Source organism: Dysidea avara, chromosome 8 (genome assembly GCF_963678975.1).
Source record: "Dysidea avara chromosome 8, odDysAvar1.4, whole genome shotgun sequence".
Taxonomy (NCBI): domain Eukaryota; kingdom Metazoa; phylum Porifera; class Demospongiae; order Dictyoceratida; family Dysideidae; genus Dysidea; species Dysidea avara.
In genome coordinates, this window is record NC_089279.1 from 12687755 (window position 1) to 12708167 (window position 20413).

Consider the following 20413-nt stretch of genomic DNA (forward strand, 5'->3'; position numbering starts at 1 on the left):
CTGCTTTGAAGAGCAATGTGTTTCACATATTAGCTACTGTGAAAAAATTGTGAACACTTGGCACTTTAAACACTTAAAGTTGCAGCTACCACCATGCAGGATCAGGTAACACAGTTAAGCAGGACACATGTACATAGATGGATTGCATTCCATCTTATGAGCCTCTGAGATTAAAACAACTCTTACCTTACTGACATGATAGAGTTTTGTTCACACATTGCTGCTAAGAGGTGACCAGAAACTCATTTACAACAGAACAAAGAAATGAGGCAAGTATAATAGTTTATGTATTTAACCAAAAGGTCTACCAAAACATTTGAATATAGTTATGTGTAATTCTTCAACTCTATGAATATGACCAATTAGCTGCCACCACCCTTCTCACTCATGCAGTTTCGCAAATAGCTAATTTTAGGAGAAATTTACTCCTCATGCAAGTCAGTCCTTGCACATTACCAGCTACTAGCTACATGTGAATGATGATCACATCTAGTTGGTCTCATAATGTTATTAAGGCATACAGGTCTCCAAATCTCTATAGTAAATCTGTGAACAAAAAAATTTAATGTGCATGGTACTAGATACATAGCTATATGAGAGTGCTGTAGTCCAAACATTTTGCTTTCTTACTATATACATCATAATTCTTGCATGGATAGAAGCCATTTAACTGTAAACCAACATTGCAATTATTGTGTGTTAGCTACAACCTTCAGTCATGCAATTCCATAGCCATACATAGCTAGCTACATGTGTGAACGTGTATATTACATCCATGAAAATTATTTTGGCTGTTGTGATCTTTTCACCCCTTCCATAGTTGCCTTGTCTCAAAATTGGTATGGCATTCCACAGGGATGGTAAACGATGAAAATAAGAATGTCGCGATATGTTGTTAAAATGTTGAGGTAACAAGAGTTTGTTGCTGGAGCCTGATCTAGTATTGGTAGAGTTGAAAGTGATGTAGTTATTGATGTTGAACTGATTAGTTGGTGATTTGATAGATTTAATAGCAAACAGTATGTCTTGAAGTTCAAATATGTACATTTAAGGAAGGAGCCTCAGATTTATCAAATGGTCTTTGTAACAACTAGTGCAATCATTCAAGATGTATTTGGTGGCACAGCATTGAATTCTTTCAAGGTTTAAAATGTCTTTCATTAAGTGAGGACGCCAAACTTGCATACAGTAGAGTAACTGTGATCAGTCTTAGGCCACTCCAAATAAATTCTGTTTCCCGTCCTGGACTCAAGCATATTTGCATGCGGGCGGGCGGTCCATTTCCATTATTTCATTATAAGATTGGCAGCTTTTCAAGCCAGTATTTGCCTGGTACAACCATAAAAAGCTGCACAAAAGCATGCTTAGGCTTGTTCCTTCCTTTTTAAATTGCAAAAATAACACAAACGTGAAGTTTGTGCTGACTTGATAGCACTACTGACACGTGAGCTTTATTGAGCCTGCCAGTATGCAAGAATAACCGGGAAATAATAGAAGAATACGGAATAATGGAATATTTAGAGCTGACAGTAACCAGATGCGGGCGGTGGACGGGAAACAGAGAATTTATTTGGAGTGGCCTTACCAATGATACATACAGTCTAACCAATGTAGAAGGTGAATGGGTGGGGGCAAAAGTACGGTGAATTAGTCCAAGCATTTTGCATGCATGAGCAGTGATGTCTTTGTAATGTTTATCCCAACTCACAGGTCTCTAGTGGGATAGCATGTAATAATAAAACTTAGGTCTTCAGACGATATTAATCCGAGATCTTTATGAGAATTGACATGAGGTATAATGGAATTGGACATAGAATAAGAGGTGTCAAGTTTATGTTTGTATGATAAATGAATAAATTTCTTTAAACTAAAATCCAGATCACTGATCAACATGTCCAGCCTTGACCAAATACATAAACGGGAGTGGCTCCATGCATGCAGTATATAACACATATTCCCGGGTGTGAGCCTATATGAGTGGTAGAGTCTATACTTGTACTGTACGGTCCATAAACATCGTCAAGCTTATTAGACTATGGTACGCATAGTATGCTTTGAAGTTTAGACATTAATGAGGTATTTAAAATCCAATAGATACCCACGGGTAGGTATCTAAACTGGTTAGATATACGTGACAAAATAATTTGTCACGTGCACCATGTGTTTGCTGAGAGAGAAGACCATCATGATTATGATGAATGTGTACAACAAAAAAGAGACAAGTATGTGAATCCTTGGACTAACATACGACCACAGATCTGATCTACACAGTAGTCAATTGTGGGCATGGCAAGGAAAGAAAATGTGTAACCACATGCATACGTACATACATACATACAACAAGAAAAATCCCTATAAGGTAACTACAAAATCTAGTTCAATCAGTCTGGGTCGATAGTCCATTCTTTACAGTTCCTCCCAAAAAAGATTCTCTGAGATGCAGAAATTGATGCCCCAGCCATTTCACTCAAAACAGCTCTAACACTGGCAACAATAAATCTTGATCCATGAAGAAAACTACATCTTTAAGTGCATTGACTGAATCAGGAAGGTGGTGACCCAAGACGCTAACTTCCACAGTACTGTAATAATTAGCGATATTCAAACAGTCCCAACTCTGCAAGCAGCTGCAAATATTCAGGCTTTTGTTGCTTTCGACAGTGAGCAGACTCAAGATGTTGTTGTGAGTGAAGAGGGCAGGTTAATTCAATAATACCCATCAAAGAAGAACGGGAATTATAGAGAATGAGGTCAGGACGATAAGGTGTGATCAATACGGTTGAAGGAATGATTTCCTGTGGCGATTCATTAAAGTGAAAACCGTTTAAGTCAGCATACACCCTGACATCTTGGTGATCAGCAAAAAGGGTTGTCAACTTGGAGACCAAAATATGCAAAACTTGATTGTGATGATAAGTGTACCTCTGTTAAGATAGTGGCACTGGGCAGCCACCTAGAATATGGGCTGTAGTTGGCCGGATCGAGTCACACAAGGTACATTTGGCATTACTCTGTATGTGCCAATGATGTAAGTTGACTGCAGTGGGCAGTGTGTCCGAGGAAGCCCTCAGCAAAAAGAAAAGCTGTCCAGGGTGAAACCCACTTAAGAGCTTGTTCCATGTTCTGCAAGAAGTCTCCAATCTTACTGAATCTAGAAATTTACATTGTACACTGAGATGATTAAGGTGAGTTTCACAATCTGAAGCAACTGTCTTGGCTAACTGAGCTTTGGCTGTTTTATATAAGGACCAAGCCAATGGCATGGAAGAGAGATACCTTCGCGCAGCAGACAGGATGGAATAGTCTTGTGACTGGAACTGTAGAAGAACATTGCCAAGATGGAGATACAAGCCCAGTTCTTGCAGTCTGGAATCGGACAAAGTAGAAACACATGAAAGTAAACTGAGCTTTGCTTCCCTAGATACATGGGAAACACTAGGGCAGCAAATACCAGGGTAATTTAAAATCACCCTAGTGGCCACTTCTTAAGGTAATGTGTAACTGTGGATTCAAGCTTTTTGATTGTGTGATTGGTGACACTGATAAGCGAAACCTCAATAATGAAATGATGTAATTCCTATAGATCCACAACTTGTACTCTACACGAATTGGGAGAGAGTCTGTAGCAGATAATAATTCAGTTAAGAAGGAAAATACCTTTCTATTTGCAACTGCCTTAGTTGCTGACAAGGACACATCCACAAGTTTCCCCAGAAACTTTGTCCCACGTTCTGATATTGATTCCAGTCACAACAGCCATCAGAAATCATCGCCAGAGTGGGAAGAAAACAAAAGAGATGATTGCATTCTAGGAAGCCTACCAGTGAGTTGTTTTAACACTAATTCGATCAGGAAGCCGCCATTATTGGCAGTGACTCAGTTGAGCCCGGCGTACGAGCCATAGTTTAAATTGGTTATCGCCCAAATCCACAGTATCTTCACTATTTTAGAGACCTTCGGAATGGTACATAATCACCTCGGGATTCGCCCTCGGTGATTATTGTGCCATTCCTCAGGTCTGCGAAGATACCTCCGGATTTGTGCGATAACCTACACTTAATTATCTCACACGTGATCGAAGCCGTGTCATATCTGGATATTCTAGTACTTTGCTAGACTTCTATTATGACATCAAAGTCAAACTAACCATTTTTATACGTTACTTAATGCTTTGCAGACCACTAATTCAGATTTTCAAGATTTTAATCGTATCTCTCCTCACATCACGCTAGCTATTTCCTTTACAGCTACAAGTATCTCAGATAGGTAAGGCATATTCAATGTAGCTATATGTGTATAGTTTATGTACATATGCAACATATTTACAGCTATAGAAAATGGCAACAACTGAGCAGAAAGACGATGAAACTATTAAAGTAATTGACTGGGTTACTGGCAGCTTGGGTAGCTACCCATTGCCTGAATTGACCATTGGATCAAGTGTTAAGTTTTTGAAGCCAGCTGATACAGACCTTGACAAAGTTAGAGTTCAACAAAGTGACTTGCTGAAGCCACTGCTAATGGATATTGCTCAGTTTGGTCTCAACTATGCTTACAAAAAAATGCTCAAGCCAGTTGATGATCACGAGAGGGACAAATTCACATCAACTAAAAATCCAAAAAAGTCATCATTGTTGGGGCTGGGATGGCAGGCCTGTCAGCTGGTTACGAGTTATCCAAAGTTGGTCATGATGTTGAGATCTTGGAAACACAAACTAGATTGGGTGGACGAGTGAAAACATTTGGAGAAAAAGAGGGCTTTGCAAAGCATTGCTATGCCGATGGTATGTATATGTACATACACCGTATGTTTGTTTTAATGCTCTAATATCATAATAACTTGTATGACTAGGTGGAGCAATGCGGCTACCTGATAAAGTAAAAAGTAAAGAAAAGATGCACTTTCTTACTGACTACTATGTCACAACTGAATTCGGCTTGAAGACACTGCCCTTCAACAATGCAGATGACCATGCCTGGTTAAAGTTCTATAGTAAAGAGAAAATTCAGATATCAGGTATGCAAATCAGCTAATTGTTAGGCTACATATGCTTAATTATTAGTTTCTCATCCCTGCCCAGATCACCATTTTTCTTACCTCATCAAGGATTTTTTGCACCACTAGTGGTTTAGTGCAGCCATCCAGCACCTTTTTTAAAGTTGGTACTTTGCTAGAGTAGTGTAAGAAAACTGCATTCTGAGTCATTTTAACTAGCTAATTCAGCTATCTAGTTAGTAACAAATAAAATAAAAATCCACCCTCCCGCACTACTATTTTTAGTGCAGGAGGATGAGAAACTAATAATTAAGTTTATGTGGCCTTAGCATTCATTTTTCAAATATGTCTATCGATTACCAGGTACTGTAGCTGTTTATTTACTGACTAGCTTACACGTACATGAACTCTGCATGCTATTCAGACAGTAATATTGTATGTGCAGTCACTACCTCAGAAGAGCTATAACAAGTTCAGGTCAAGCATAACTTTGCTTTCCTGGTTGGTGATTTCCTTATGGAGTTACAACTATAGCCCATCAAAAGATTTGGGAATCCATTTAAGAAGCTGTACAGCTCAAAGGAACCATAAATTAGCAGTTATATAATGTGATTAGTGCATAAACCAACCAATTTTTGCTTTATTACACTTTACAACAGCAATTCATAATGGCATCATCAAGTAAGTGACACCTTCTAGAGCATCAACACAACCTTCTGCATGGTACACAGAGTATACTTTGAAGGCGTTATGCAGTTATATGTAACTCGGGGGCTGCGCTTCAAACACAAATTTCTTTGGCTGCTTACTTCAAAGGATTCATCTTAAACTGTTTCCTCTATATATGAATGCATGGGAAAGTTTCTGAGTACTAAGTATTTTTAAGAGTGTGGGATTGAGAGGCATCTTCTCATGCACTTAAAGGGTTTGTTCTCATATAATTTTTGCCACCAAACAGAATTTAAGGAATAACAAGGTATTTACATTACAAAGCAAATTTATAGTAGAACAGTAAAAACACTGTCATTTTTAGGTTCAGTTTTCCTTGTACAATGGTTGTAATCCATGTTAGAATGATCCAAACGGTATAACATAATTGTGACAAAAGTGATTTATAAGGTGTGATAATACTCAAAGCAGTTCAAACAAAACGTACTATAACCCAACTGGTTATTTGTTATTTAGCAATGTACAAACTCAACAAGAGTATTACTGACATACATAATTTAATCAAATGATTTTTCTTAATTAAGTAGTGACTTCATTAAGTAGTGATTGGTTGAGATACATAAACACAGGTTGTTGTGTTGAAATAATTATTCTTCAGCTGCTTGTTTATTCCCTTTATAGAGGTTGAGAAATGGCTATAACTGGATTTTAAGATTGTTATCCCACCTAATGGATTCATCTAATTCTTAAAGGTTATTTCTTAGACTCATACAGTTTGCTTGCCACTTGATACTCGCATCTCAAATACTTGTACTTGACACTCAAGAGAATATTGCAAATGTTTAGTGACGTTTGCTCTCAAGATGAAACTTGCAAACAAATTATAGTTTTCTTGAGCTCTCAAGGCACTTGCACAGATTCACCGGTTGAAAAAAATTATGTTCTGAATTAGAGTGTACAGATCATAGAAATAAAAGTTTAATGCAATTAATTTGCCTAGACCTGCAGCTATAGTAGTGGCCCAACTTCAGTCATGGCTATATTTATACTATTGACAATTAAGCTGTATAAAATGCAGTAAAAATCAAGACACACACAGTGTGTTATTGCCAGAAAGAACAATAATACAATTTCATGCACATGTAACTCCGTGCTGCCTTTACAAAATGAGATTATTTTTCTAAGCAATTGTTAAACCAGGCACATGCTTACATGTGGTAGCATGTCTGGTTTGATTATTTTCCAAAAAATGTGTGTGTGTGTGTGTGTGTGTGTGTGTGTGTGTGTGTGTGTGTGTGTGTGTGTGTGTGTGTGTGTGTGTGTGTGTGTGAGCAAGCAAAACTTTGTGAGCAAAATTTTAAATACCTACATGAGCTATACTTTGCAAGCTAAACACATGAGAAATGAGTGTGCTTCTAGGCATGTAACATGTAGGTTGACTTAAAATAATCCACTTGTATCACCTTCCACCCTGCTACCTCTACGTAAATTCATTGCTACTACAATTGATCATGTATTCTAGCATTTTGATGTTTAGTCAAACTAGACATAATTTTCAGTTAAGGAAAATATTTTAGAAAGGCAGTAAAATATTTTAAAAAAACTTGGTAAGAAGGCTTTTGATAATCTTTGTAGTGCCAGATAACCTGCTGTTGCTGTGATTTTGAGTGTTTCCTTCAATAATATTGAAAAATTACTGCCTGCCCATCCGCCTCAAAACTGAGGCAATGGCTGATGAGAAACTAGGGATCTACTTTACCTGGCCTTAGTTTAAGGTAGTTAATATGTTATGGTTAAGTTTGAAATATGGGTGAAGCAAAATACAATGCCTGGGCTATATGAGTATAAAACAAAGTATATCTAACTAGGGCTGCACCGATTCCACTTTTTACCGATACTTCAAAAGCAAGTACTCAGCTGGGAAGTATCTGCAAGTACAAGTACCGATACCAAGTACCTTAAAGTAGCTACTTCATAGTGCACACATTTATTATGAAGTGCATTTCATGGTATTCTTGTACACGTTTTCAGTATGGTTCATGTTTATAATGAAGTAGCCAATCAAGATTCACAAAGAAGGAAGTCACTGAAATGCAAACCAGTGGATATTCCAGTATTCTTCTGGAGAAGTGTAGATTATCATAATGGTGCTTACAAAACACAAAATATTCTAATACTGAAACAGTTACTTCTACCTGATTGCTCTATTAGAGTTATTGACTGTTCTATTAGACTATATCGATCTTTTTCTCAGTAAAGTGTTTTGACACGTAGGTCTCAGCATAGATCAGTAATTTTGCTGGTAGTTAGCTATAGTGTTATACTTGATGCTTTTAGGCGTCCACTGCGCTAGTAAAATAAGCAAGAACAAACGAACGTTATTCATTCTCGCGAGTATTCTCGCACGTGATAAGAATCGGTATCTGCAACAATATAATGGCCAATTCCGATACTTCATGAAAACAGCAGTATCGCCCCGATACCAATACCGATACTAGAATCGGTGCAGCCCTACATCTAACCTCATAGGCTACCAGGAATAGCTGTTGTGAAAGGGGCGTGTCCCATACTAATGCAAACAGAAATGAAGGACAGTCTCAAGGCTTCAATTTGTGTCATAAAACATGACATACTCTATAAAACAGTTGAAAAGATGTATAATTTGCGGTTTAAAGCAGTTTCTGTTTAGAAATATGCTTCCTTAATTACCAAATTGCAAAATAACTCATGAATTACAAAATAATTAAATAATAATTATGTAATAATAGCATAATATGCACAGTTGATTAATTGACTGTTTAGGTAGAAAGGAATAGTATTAATTGCATTGATGCCTGTTTTTCAGAAGTAGCACAACATCAACTTGTTCTTTCCTTCTCTTCATCTTCTTTGTGCACACTTACAAAATTTGCTATAAAGCACAAATGCGTTATCCAATTACCTTGAAATTTGGCACACATAAGTAGGGTTACATTTTATACCAAGTTTGGTTTGTATACGATAATCAGTTGTGAAGTTATTAATGATTATTTAGGAAATTTACACCATGTCATGCCCACAAGGTGAACCGCTTATGTGAAGTAGCTGAAAATTGGTGTGTGAGATAGGTTAACTATTGAGCCTCAAACCTTTTTATAGTTTGGAGTTAAGACTATGAAGATACACCAACAGTGAGTAACAATTATGCTATGAGTTTTAGCTAATCAAAAAATGCTTGCCATGCCTACCGAGCAAACCGCTTAGCTACCAGAATGAGCCAAAATTTGGTACATAAATCATAGAAAGGCATTCTGTTGGCTTACATGAGTTGTATTCAAAACCATTGAGTTATAATGCAAAAACCAACTACATGTAACAAGTGTGCAATCGAGATACTCTGATAGTACAGTCACCCTAATAGAGCAGTCGGTTATGTAATTACACAGGAGAATGTAAGCCCTGAAACGGTACAAAAATCACCCGCAAAATGCTACCATTAAACAAATTACGATGCACTAATTGGCAAACCCGTTGGCAGTGAAACGGGTTTTTCAAAATTTCCGCAGTGGGACTTTTTTTGCGAACGGAAACCTGTAACCTTACCCGCATTCAGCTTATCGTCCCTCATTATATACCCGGCAATCTAGTAACTAATAACCCCCTTGCCCTCTACAAGCCTTGTACAATGTTCCCAATATGCCTTCCAGCTTCCCATCACGTTAAAAGATTGTTTCGAATAAATGCGCATCATTAAATATCCATATGATCCAGTGCATAAATTTATTAATAAAATCAATTGTTTTCCAGTTTCTTTACCACCACCACCATCACAGTGACTCAACAAGGAGGTCAAAGGGATCAACACTGTAATGGTATTATGACAGATGACAAACCAGTTTCAAAAACACCACTGCTTACTTCTACAAAAAGCTATCCGACTGCTTTTTACTCCGTCATCATTTCACTGCTCCTGTCCAACTTCATTTGTTTCAAACAAAAGTGACTACAGAATTTTATTCGATTACCAAACAGTTAAGATAAGCCTACCAAATGCTTACATTTCCACTTGTTCACTATTCTGCCTATAGTTACTGCACCACTTGTCAGTTATTTCAAGGGACTACAGAATTACAGCAGATTAAAACAGTTAGATAAGCACACTGATACTTACATTTCCACTTGTTCACAACAGAATCTATTCTACTGAAATTTTGTTATTCCACTGCTCAGTTATTTCAAACAAAAACGGACTAAAGAAATACGGCAATTAAAACAGTTAAGATAAGCACGCTTATACTTACATTTCCACTTGTTCACTATTCTACCTGTAGTTACTGCTCCATTCATCAGTTATTTCACACAAAAAGGCACTAAAGAATTACGGCACATTATAAAAGTGTTAGATAAGCACACCAATACTTACATTTCCAACAGAATCCATTCTACTGGCAGTTTTGTTATTTCACTGTTCAGTTATTTCACACAAAAAGGGGCTACACATTTATGGCAGATTAAAACAGAGCATACCCGTATACTTACATTTCACTATTCTGCCTGTAGCTTCAATATTTCACTGCTCCTGTACTTAAACAATGACAGACTAATTCTACAACAGAATTATGGTCAATAACAACGCAGTTACATAATCATGCCACAACTTGCGTACATTTCACAACTGTAATCATAGTCGTTGCTCTGTTCTCAGTTCCTCCAAACATTCTACAACAGAATTATGGTCGATTACAAAACAGTTACATAGCACAAGAACACTTACAATTCTACTTGTTCACAACCATTTCTATTCTGGCATTATTCCACTGCCCCACCCTCAGTTACTCCAAACAAACAAACTTATAGTCTATAACAAACAATTAGATAAGCATGACAGCAGTTATTCTCACATGGCCAGACCACTATCTTACTTCTTTGTGATGTCATTGGTTGGCGAGATAGGGTCTGGTGAATTACTGTTGACAAAATGCATTCGTAGACAAACAGTTACCACAGTTTCTTGCTGGGAAAATGCTATGTAGCAATGGTATCAGCTCTGTTACAAGTTTTGCTGTAGAGTTTATGTCCACCATACTAACATACAGCTAGCCAATGAATTAATTTCACTGGATATTGGTTGAAAGTCACCACTACACTTCACCAGGCTCTATCTCTCTGACAAACAATGCCACAAAGAAAGAGAGGAGGCAAAAGGCAGTCTAGTCACACGAGACTAAGCAACACTTACAATCCACTTTTTCGCAACTGTTGTTATGCCTGTAGTTTACTGCTCCCATCCTCTGTGATTCCAAACAATGAAGAAGTGATTCTACAACAGAATTACGGTTGATAACAAAACAGATACGTTCACTTTTGGAGATACAAATAAGGATTTGACAATATGCCGTGGCTTCAGTTAATGTCCGTACCCTCAGGAATAAATTTAAATCCCTTCATAATGCTGACAATGTCCTTTACTGGGGGAGATGGGGAATAACATTGATAGCTGCAGGTAAGCACACAGATGATCTAATTTATATAAGCTAAATAATGACGTCAAACAAAGCAGAATTTACTGCACTACAAAAATATTATTATTATAGTGGCCATGTCAGTAAGGTGGAGTTCATGACTTCTTTACTGAGACCACCTCACTATCAAAGCTGCATTATGTTTCTCCAGAGGTTGTTCCATTAATAAAGTTTGTGTATGTAAGTTAACTACACAAAAATACTATGCACCTTGTGATCACCTTTCTTGAAATTCAGCTACAACATATGGCAACATAAAAAAATAGCTAGTAGTGTGTCATCTCTCTCCATACGTACTTCATCAATATTCTTCATCCATTTAAATTGTTAACCACTTGCGGTACAAAGGTAGATAATCAGTTTCGGAGGTAAATCTTTTGGAACATATCTTTGCAGCTACATAGGTCACCAATTTGACTGATAGAGTTTTGCACAGTTGTCCTAAAAGTCATATCAATTATAATATTGTTACATACTACATACAGGATTTCTATATAAACACAGACATTACATACATGTCCCCCCAGCAAGACTGATCAAGACTGATCATTGGTTAGAAATACAGATACATGGATACAAGTCCAACAGCAAGACCGCTCAAGGCTGATCGCTGGTTGGAAACACAGATACACGAATACATAACCAACAGCTAGACCGCTCAAGGCTGATCGCTGATTGGAAACACAGATACACGAATACATAACCAACAGCTAGACCGCTCAAGGCTGATCGCTGGTTGGAAACACAGATACATGAATACATAACCAGCAGCTAGACCGCTCAAGGCTGATCACTGATTGGAAACACAGATACACGAATACGTAACCAACAGCTAGACCGCTCAAGGCTGATCGCTGGTTGGGAAACACATCCATACAATACAAACACTCCTTGTGTACAAGACCATACAAGCACGAACAATAATATCATCATACATCATGGTCCATTATGTAGTTTAGAGCTCTTCATTTTCTCATTCCATCTTTTTCTTCTTGGATTAGCCATGTCTTATAATTTGCAGTTGTGATGCACCTAGAAGGAAACAATTCTGGCTAATACTAGTTCACTCTACGCATCAGACAGAACGACTATCTAATAAATGCTCACCATGTAATAAAGTAGACTTTCCAGAGTCGCGTAAATCATCTAGTTCAGTGTAAATCGTACAGTTACGCCTGGATGACTTCCGTACTTACAACCAATTCTTCCTTTGTGCAGTAGTCCTTCGCTCATGTAAAACTTGCTGAAAACAAAACACTGTTCAGTCGATTTGATGGTACATCTTTCTTTATACAATCCGTTCTTTTGTTACTGCACGTAGTAGAACACTCGTAAACACTCGTAAACGCTCCAGCACATGCTTTGCTCAGCACGCCATTTTTTTCTAGTGCAGCTGGTCATACCTGTGGTTACGCGCACATGTACAAAATCATTTACCGTATATCGCGAACCGGGGTAGCCGTGTTTTGATATACGGAATTGTTCCATGATTTGGATAATTAACGGTAATTCGTTAACAACCGTTTAAAGGCCTTCAATCTCTTGTGTTAGTTGCTCTATTATAGAGCATTCACCTTCTGTAGAGAGTTCAGCTACACAACCAGTCATCCTGTAGCAAGTTCAGCTAGATTGTAAGAGAGTTCAGCTGGTTAAAAGTCATCCTGTAGTGAGCTCAGCTAAATTACAAGTCACCCTAGCCTGTATCTTGTAAAGAGTTAAAAGTAATCCAATAGAGAGTTCAGTTACATTACAAATCACCAATAGTTCAGAAGTCACCCATAGAGAGTTCAGCTAGGTTAAAGGTCACCCTGTAGAGAGTTCAGCTTTGTTGCACAAGTCACCCATAGAAGTGAGTTCAGCTACAGTAGGTTACTACTACTCACCCATAGAGACTTCAGCTAGGTTACAAGTCACTCTATAGAGATTTCAGCTAGGTTAAAGGTCAACCTGTAGAAAATTCAGCATTGTTACACTGTAAAAAATAAGTGGCAAATGCTGTGGCAAATAGTGAATGTCACTGCAAATTCTTAGTGATGGTTACTAAATATTGCAGTGATCTTTACTATTTGTCACAGTATTCACTACTTGCAGTATTTTTTACAGTGTACAAGTCACCCTGTAGAGAGTTCAGTAAAAAGAAAGACACTCTGTAGAGAGTTCAGCTAGGTTACAAGTTTCCCTATAGAGAGTTCGGTTAGGTTAAAGGTCACCCTGTAGCTATGTTATATAAGTCACCCTATGAAAAGTTCAACTAGGTCCTGTAGAGAGTTCAGATAGGTTACAAGTCGATCTGTAGGGAGTTCAGCTAGGTTAAAAGTCACCTTGGCGAGTTCAACTAGAAAGTCACCCTGTAGTGAGTTCAGACACAAATAAGTCATCCTGTGTCACCTTATAGAGAGTTCATATTATCCTGTAGAGAGTTAATGTGATTACATTAAATGCAAAATTGTAATAAATTAAAATACAGGCAGTTCCAATGGATGTGCAGATCATAATTCTCTCTTCCTGAATCCTTTATTAAAGAACAAGACAAGTAAAAGGGAAACCTCAAAGCTTTCCATAGGCCAGCTTTGGAGTATTATACCATAACAGCCAAGCTGTGAAAAAGTGCCAAAAAGCCAGGGTGAAAAAAGATGTAACATCTAAGGTGGCAGCCAAGAAATAATGGCTGTGATGGTAGGATAAGGCCATACCTATTTGAAAAGTTGTTGCTCAGATTTATTTTACAACAATATGGGTCGTTCAGTAGGCAAAAAAAGACAAAAAAAACAAAAAAAACAGCTAGATAATTTCAGAAATGTTCACTGCTTGAAGTATCTTAGTTTACTACAGTGGTATATCCCCAGTATATGGAACAGTTAATTGTTTGTTATTTTAGTAGTTTTTCAGTAAACCCGCATTCACTGATGTTTTACTGAGAGTTTAAAACTTAGTAAAATAATTATGTTCCATATACTTAAGTTTACTGACACTTTACTATCAGTATAACTACAGTAAGGCATCATAACAAATTAGTAAACTAAGAACCTTCAAGCAGTGTGTTTATCTTTCAATGTAAATCAGATAAATATATTTGTAGTTACTGCACTGTCTGCAGACATTTCAAATACTTTTAGTTACAAGCTATGTAGATGAGTCATGGATGACATAATTATTAGTTTCTCATCCTCCTGTACTCAGTGCAGGAGGGCAATTTTTATCTTATTTTCTACCGACTAAATGGCTGTATTAGCTAGCTAAAATGACTCAAAATGCAATTTTCTTAGCTAGGTACCAACTATAAAAGGTGATAATTGGCTTTCCTTAGCCACCAGTTGTGCAAAAAATCCTTGATGAGGTAAGAAAATGGCGATGTTGGTGGGGATAAGAAACAAATAAGTAAGTTCATGTGGCCTTAGCCAAGAAGTATAGAGGTTTTAGAAGAAAACTATGCCCATATAGGCGAATGCCCATAATTATAGGCCTTTCAAGATCACACACTGACTGTTCTATTGGAGTATCTTGATCATTTTGCACCAATTACAAATTAAATTCTAGGTGTCATGTGATTTTATTTTTTTCTTTTCTTAATTAAAATGTGTGCAAAATTGGGTAGGTCAGGTCCGAGCAACAACTTTTCAAATAGGTACGGCCTAATGGCAAAACATTTAGTAACAACAATTCTGAATTTGTTGCTGAGTCCGAACGAAACTTGGAGGAGGCAATACAAATTCACCTGAATTGTTGTTGTTAAATTATTTGCCATTAAGTACCTACCATCACAGCCATTTCTTGACCACCACCTTGGATTTCACATCTTCTTTTACCCTGGCTCTTTGAAGGCTGTGCACTTTTCTTCACAGCTTGGGTGCTTTGGTATAGATAAACTTTGTACTATTACAACTGCAGCCTTCCTTGTTTATATAATTCTATGAAATTCCAAAAAATCTTTATTTTTACTATATGTATTTGTATCTACACTATATTGAAATCATATTACTGCTCTGTAACTTAAATCTTACTTGTACTTTGCACTTACTTGATTACAGATTGGAACAAAGATCCAGAGGCAAACTTTAATCAGTACTGGCCAGGATGGGATAAAAGGATCCGTAAAACAGGAGCAAAGTCAAGATACAACATTAAGGACATAGGTACATTAGTTAATGTGTTGCAAAGTGCATTTGTGCGAAACGAACCTTGCTAGCTATCCCTTTTACTGGTGCCAATTCATATATTTATAGATTAGCAATCCAAAAATGATCACAAATGGACAGTTTTATGAAATATCAGAGCTGATATAGCTGATAATTAAGCAATAGTATAGCTAGGGCATAAAGGAACCTGATCCATGAACAGAAAAATTCAATTTAGAGTCAAAATCTGTATTGTGTCCAGGTGCATGTGCAAATGATACTTAGCAAGACATGCAGTACATATAGGACTCATAAGTGCATTACTGAATGTGAGCAAGCATGCAGAAGCACCTATATAGTTACAGGACCATTTCAAATTGTAGTGTACGTGTTCTATATATTTTCTTCTATTGTTCTCTAGATACTTACTACTCTTTGACAACCAGCATTGTGGAGAACCAACTTAAGAAAAGACTGATAGCAGCTGGAGGAAATAACAGGAAAGAAGCAAAAGTATGGGAGTTGTGGATCAAGAACTGGGGTAAATTTTCACTGGGAAGCTTTTTACAAAACACACGGGATGGTGTCTTGCAGCTGCTTGATAAAGATCACCAACTATCTGCTGAAGAATCAGAAAAATTAGATGAGCTCATTCCATGGCCAGAAGAGGCTATAACAGCTTACTCAGTGTTTTCTTACACTGAGCAACTTGATCAAGGTCTTGTACAGTACCTTCGTGATCAACTGGGTCAATGGTGGTCAAATGATATGCATCGAATTGATGGCGGCACCTCAAGGCTTCCAGAGGCTTTTGCCAAAGAGAAAAGGTTGGAAAACTGGAGAAAATCAGTTCACATACAGAATAAGATCACCTTTAATGTTACCGTCAATGAAGTCATTTATGAAGCAAGGGATCAATGTGACCCTTCTACTTGGAAGGTTACAGTGAAAGGTTATTACTCATCCTCCGGAAAGCCATTTGAGATAGATGGTGATGCTGTTATCATTACTGTTCCCTTGTACATCATTCGGAGTATTAAATTTGTAGCCAAGAAGAACACAGATCCCCCTGCACAGTTAACCAAAGTCTATAAGGCAATTGAAGATATATGGCAAGGTCCAGCTACAAAGATAATGCTTCAGTGCAAAACCAGATTTTGGGAGAAGGAAGGAATCAAAGGTGGATTTACTAAAACCAACATGCCTATTGGCCAGATTCACTACCCAACTCAAGTTACAAATCCCAAAAGTGATCGAGGAATCCTTATGTGTTATACATGGAAAGGAGAAGCCCTTGCATTTGCTGCACTTCCACCATACATTGCAATCCAAGAAGCAGTCCGTCAATTGGAGGAAATTCACCCACAAATTAGCAATCAATTTGAGGTTGGTGCAGTACAAGCATGGACCAATAAACCGTCTGCACAAGGAGCATATGCACTGCTTAAACCTTACCAGTACAAAAATGTCCGAACGCTTATGGTAAAACCATGCTTGAACATGTACTTTGCAGGAGATGGAATTTCTTTTGCTGCTGGATGGATGCAAGGTGCACTTGAATCTGGGTTACGAGCTGCTTATCAGTTTTATTACGTCAATGAAACCAATAAGCCTATAAAAAATGAAGATTATTGTGACTATGCCATATGAACTATGTAGCAAAGAAACGGTTTTGGTGTGTCAGAAACATGCAGACAGTGTATTTAGTGCCTATAACAATGCATTGTAGTTTTGCTTACTTTTCTTAATTTTTATACTTTAACTGCTTTGTAGTATTTTGTAGGGACTTTTACCAATGTAGTGTGTGTATACTATCATACCATAATTATATATTATGATAGTACTGTATAGCAGGGATACAAAGGTTTGGGCGTGGCCCATGAAAAAACTACCCACAAACCAGTCTCACTTTTCCCTGACAATGATAAAGCAGTATTGGTTAGACCAGAAGTGCATGCTCAATAGTGATGCTGAAATTGCTTTCAAAAAGTAGAAGAATGAACCAGTTGTTTTCTGTTTTGTACCGTAAAAAGATTCCAGACAGCTATTACAGGTTCTTAAATATCTTGTGGAGGTTCAGTAGTTAAATTGTATCAAATAAGAAACAGAATACATGCATACTGTAATGTGATCAGGCATGTAAAAACTGGACATGTGAGCACAAAACTGCACCCTGACACATAATAGGTCATAGTGGCAGACACAGGGAGGTTGCATTGGTTTTGACTAAACCCTAAAACATGCCCACCTGAAATCAGTTTGCTGGAAGGTGGGAGCAGGCTAGCGCTAGTAGCAGCTAGTATTTCTAGATTATATGTATCATTATAAGTTTATAAGATATGGCTTTACTATACTGCTATAGTCTGCAGCTCTTTGTCATGCATTGGGAATAGACCTCCTATATTTATCACCCACTCTGGTGTACAAGTCTCATCCTCAATAGTACACTTGCATTTGATTGCAGTTAGGTAAACTCAAACTAATGTTTCTACAAATCATGTCAGTGGATTCATATCTATAGGTGTATCCCCACAAACTACATAGCTGTGTCCCAGGGGTATGCAATCTGTTGAGTCTTTGGACCACTGAAATATTCAAGGTTTCTTAGCAGCTGGGGATGACCCTCACTGTCATTGGTAGCTTAAGGGAAACCTTCCTTGAAAAATTGCCTGCATATATAAAGCTTTATCTTCAACACACAGTGATTCACAATGCTTGTTCAATCAAATCGTTACCAAAATTTTTTTTGAAAATTTTCTGTGGGTGCCGCATACCCCCAAACCCCCATAGATAGAACATGCTTTGCACACTTATTAGTGACTTCCACTTATTCCCTCCCCTGTGCAAATCCTAGAATTACATCTGTTCACTGTTGTAAACCAACCTGAAAGCTCTTTTGAAGTTCTAGATCCTCCACAGGGTCATACTAAGCTATATATATATTTCAGTACCTGGCTATTATAATATCTGTAACCTGTACAACTATACCAATAAACATTTCTTGAATGAATGAAACTAGCTAATAACATATGACATTTATTTTAATGCATGCAATGCCATACAGAACTCATCATCATCTTGTGATTTATAAGTCAGCATGGTATGGTTCAACAGGCAGCACTGCATGTAGCTACATAATCATATTGTAGATAACTACTGTGTGTAACATCACTTGTTGTATGATGTAGGTGTTATATACCATATGAACCTTTGCACTACTGCTCACAAAAACTCATAACTTATCAAGTGTAAATTACTTAATTGAAATCTTATTGTAGTTTGGTTATTACTTAATTGAAATCTTATTCCAGGTATTTGCAAAAGTACATTATAATATCATACAATACGATAGTAACTGTATAGTAGGGACCACAAAGGAGTAGGCATGGCCCACGAAATAATATCACTCCCTTATGACGATGAGGCTGTATTGGTGAGGTAAAACTAAGTCCAAACAAGCTTTCAGATCGACCCGAAATGCTATCAACAAGTTGCTACGGGATTTTAAATTTTTTTTATTCAACGGAATTTGTGACCAGATCTTGGAAAACCTACCTTTTGGGCACAAGCAAACTTTTTGGGAAAACTCAAATGAAAATTTCAACACTTTTTTAAATTCATTTTTTTTGCACATTTGGATAAAGCAACTATAAACCTTCCTGTTGTGAAGTTTCACACCGATAGCTTCTTTTTCCTAGGAGATATGGATGATTATATCAGACCATGTAGTAATTTCACATGCGTGGGATAACAATTTACTTACAAATCGGGTGATTTGTTCAGCTGCTGGAATGGCTAAAACTTAGTCTTAGACAATGGCACATGGCATTTAATTGCAGAAAAGTACCAATACTACTTCATTAATCTATTAGAAATGTATTTTAAAGTATTTTAGATGGTAACAATGGAATTATTGGTAAACAAAGTGATTTGTCACCATTTGTCACCCTTAATCACTCACAAAATTCAATACATTGCCATACAAGTTAGTTTGTAATGTACAGGACAGAAAATTGGCCATATCTCAGGAATGCTTCAAGATATTTTTTTCCTTACTTTGGCCCCTTTTCTGTTACACCTTTCCAGCTACTGTATAAGTCATTAAGTCTAAGTCCTTGAAACTAGGTTAGGTAATCCTAAGGCTGCAGCACATGTTGTTGTAGACCTTCAGTGCTGGTCACTGTAAAGTGTTAATAATAATAATAATATTAAGCTGAAATTTTAACATAAGATAGATAAGCTATAAAACAAAAAATTGACCAATGTGCCAAAAAGGTAGGTTTTCCAAGATCAGGTCACATTTTCTACTGACTAGTAAGAGAGCTAAGCCTTTAAAAAGGCCTTTTTGTGCACTTTTGGATAAAAGCATGCAACTTGGCACATAGTTAGTTTTCATCATAAAGGTCAATTTTCAGTAGGGAGCCACCTCAGATTTGACCTTTTGCGACCTCTACAGGTCAATTAAGTACGCGAAAATACATTATCTTACAATAACACCAGTTCCACAAATAATAAACCTTAAGTGTTGGGTATCAAATGATAGCTGACACTTCAGGGAGTGTAATGAGACCAAAATTACACCTGTAGCATGTATTTCATATTAACATATGTATATTAAAGTTTTTTATACAATCAAATAATAGCATGCATTACAATCACATTATCATTTGTTTTATTGGCATTCTCCCTGACAGAAGCATAGAGCAGTGCACTTTAGAGCAGCTCTCATGCACTTACATTGCCTAGTGCACCCTTTCTTACCTCCACAATGAATCAGTTCATGGCACACTTGAGATTCTTCAGGTAAAATAGTCCACAGTGGCTCCCAAACAGTGTCACTTCTTTTCCATCCCCAATTTGCAGGATCAGGAAGGTCTTGCTCAGGAATTAGTGCTCTCTTCCAGCAAATAGACTGGTAAGTGGCTCATTTGATGTGCTGCCTCAGTGCTTCTTGAGTAGGAGGGAGATTATCAAGACTCCTTGACTTCAGTGTAAACAAATGCTTCCTACTATCATTAGCACTCATGATGTCACTTGTATGATCATAGAGCAGTACCACAAACCGTTCCAGAGTTTTCATAGTTAATTCACTAATTTCTGTTTGCATCATTTGCAGCTCCTCAAATGCTCTT

The 20413-nt window shown here is 37.3% G+C and overlaps 1 protein-coding gene and 1 long non-coding RNA gene across 4 annotated transcripts; one reads left to right on the forward strand and one right to left on the reverse strand.

Annotated features, from left to right (window-relative positions):
- Positions 1-4171: 4171 nt before the first annotated feature.
- Positions 4172-17121, forward strand: LOC136263082 (L-amino-acid oxidase-like). The gene is made up of 5 exons (XM_066057551.1): positions 4172-4266; positions 4329-4784; positions 4853-5017; positions 15195-15299; positions 15703-17121. Exons 2-5 carry the CDS (start codon positions 4646-4648, stop codon positions 16929-16931), a joined length of 1638 nt encoding a protein of 545 aa, XP_065913623.1. The 5' UTR covers positions 4172-4266; positions 4329-4645; the 3' UTR covers positions 16932-17121.
- Positions 9394-11580, reverse strand: LOC136263083 (uncharacterized). 3 transcript variants are annotated; one of them, XR_010704447.1, is made up of 12 exons: positions 11464-11580; positions 11377-11403; positions 10884-10964; positions 10419-10502; positions 10311-10363; positions 10184-10250; positions 10068-10137; positions 9946-10014; positions 9816-9894; positions 9703-9764; positions 9563-9647; positions 9394-9508 (listed from the first exon to the last, which is right to left on the reverse strand). It is a non-coding gene; the product is annotated as an uncharacterized lncRNA (long non-coding RNA). The 3 variants fall into 3 exon arrangements; XR_010704448.1 differs by lacking the exons at positions 10884-10964; positions 11377-11403; positions 11464-11580 and adding an exon at positions 10567-10872; XR_010704446.1 differs by lacking the exons at positions 10884-10964; positions 11377-11403; positions 11464-11580 and having other exon boundaries at positions 10419-10872.
- Positions 17122-20413: the final 3292 nt, after the last annotated feature.

Bases quoted from the DNA above. Each gene is read 5' to 3' on its own strand.
- LOC136263082 (XM_066057551.1), top strand. From the start codon at position 4,646: ATGGCAGGCCTGTCAGCTGGTTACGAGTTATCCAAAGTTGGTCATGAT. The intron at 4,785-4,852 runs GTATGTATATGT...TTGTATGACTAG, and splicing joins AAAGCATTGCTATGCCGATG to GTGGAGCAATGCGGCTACCT. The intron at 5,018-15,194 runs GTATGCAAATCA...ACTTGATTACAG, and splicing joins AGAGAAAATTCAGATATCAG to ATTGGAACAAAGATCCAGAG.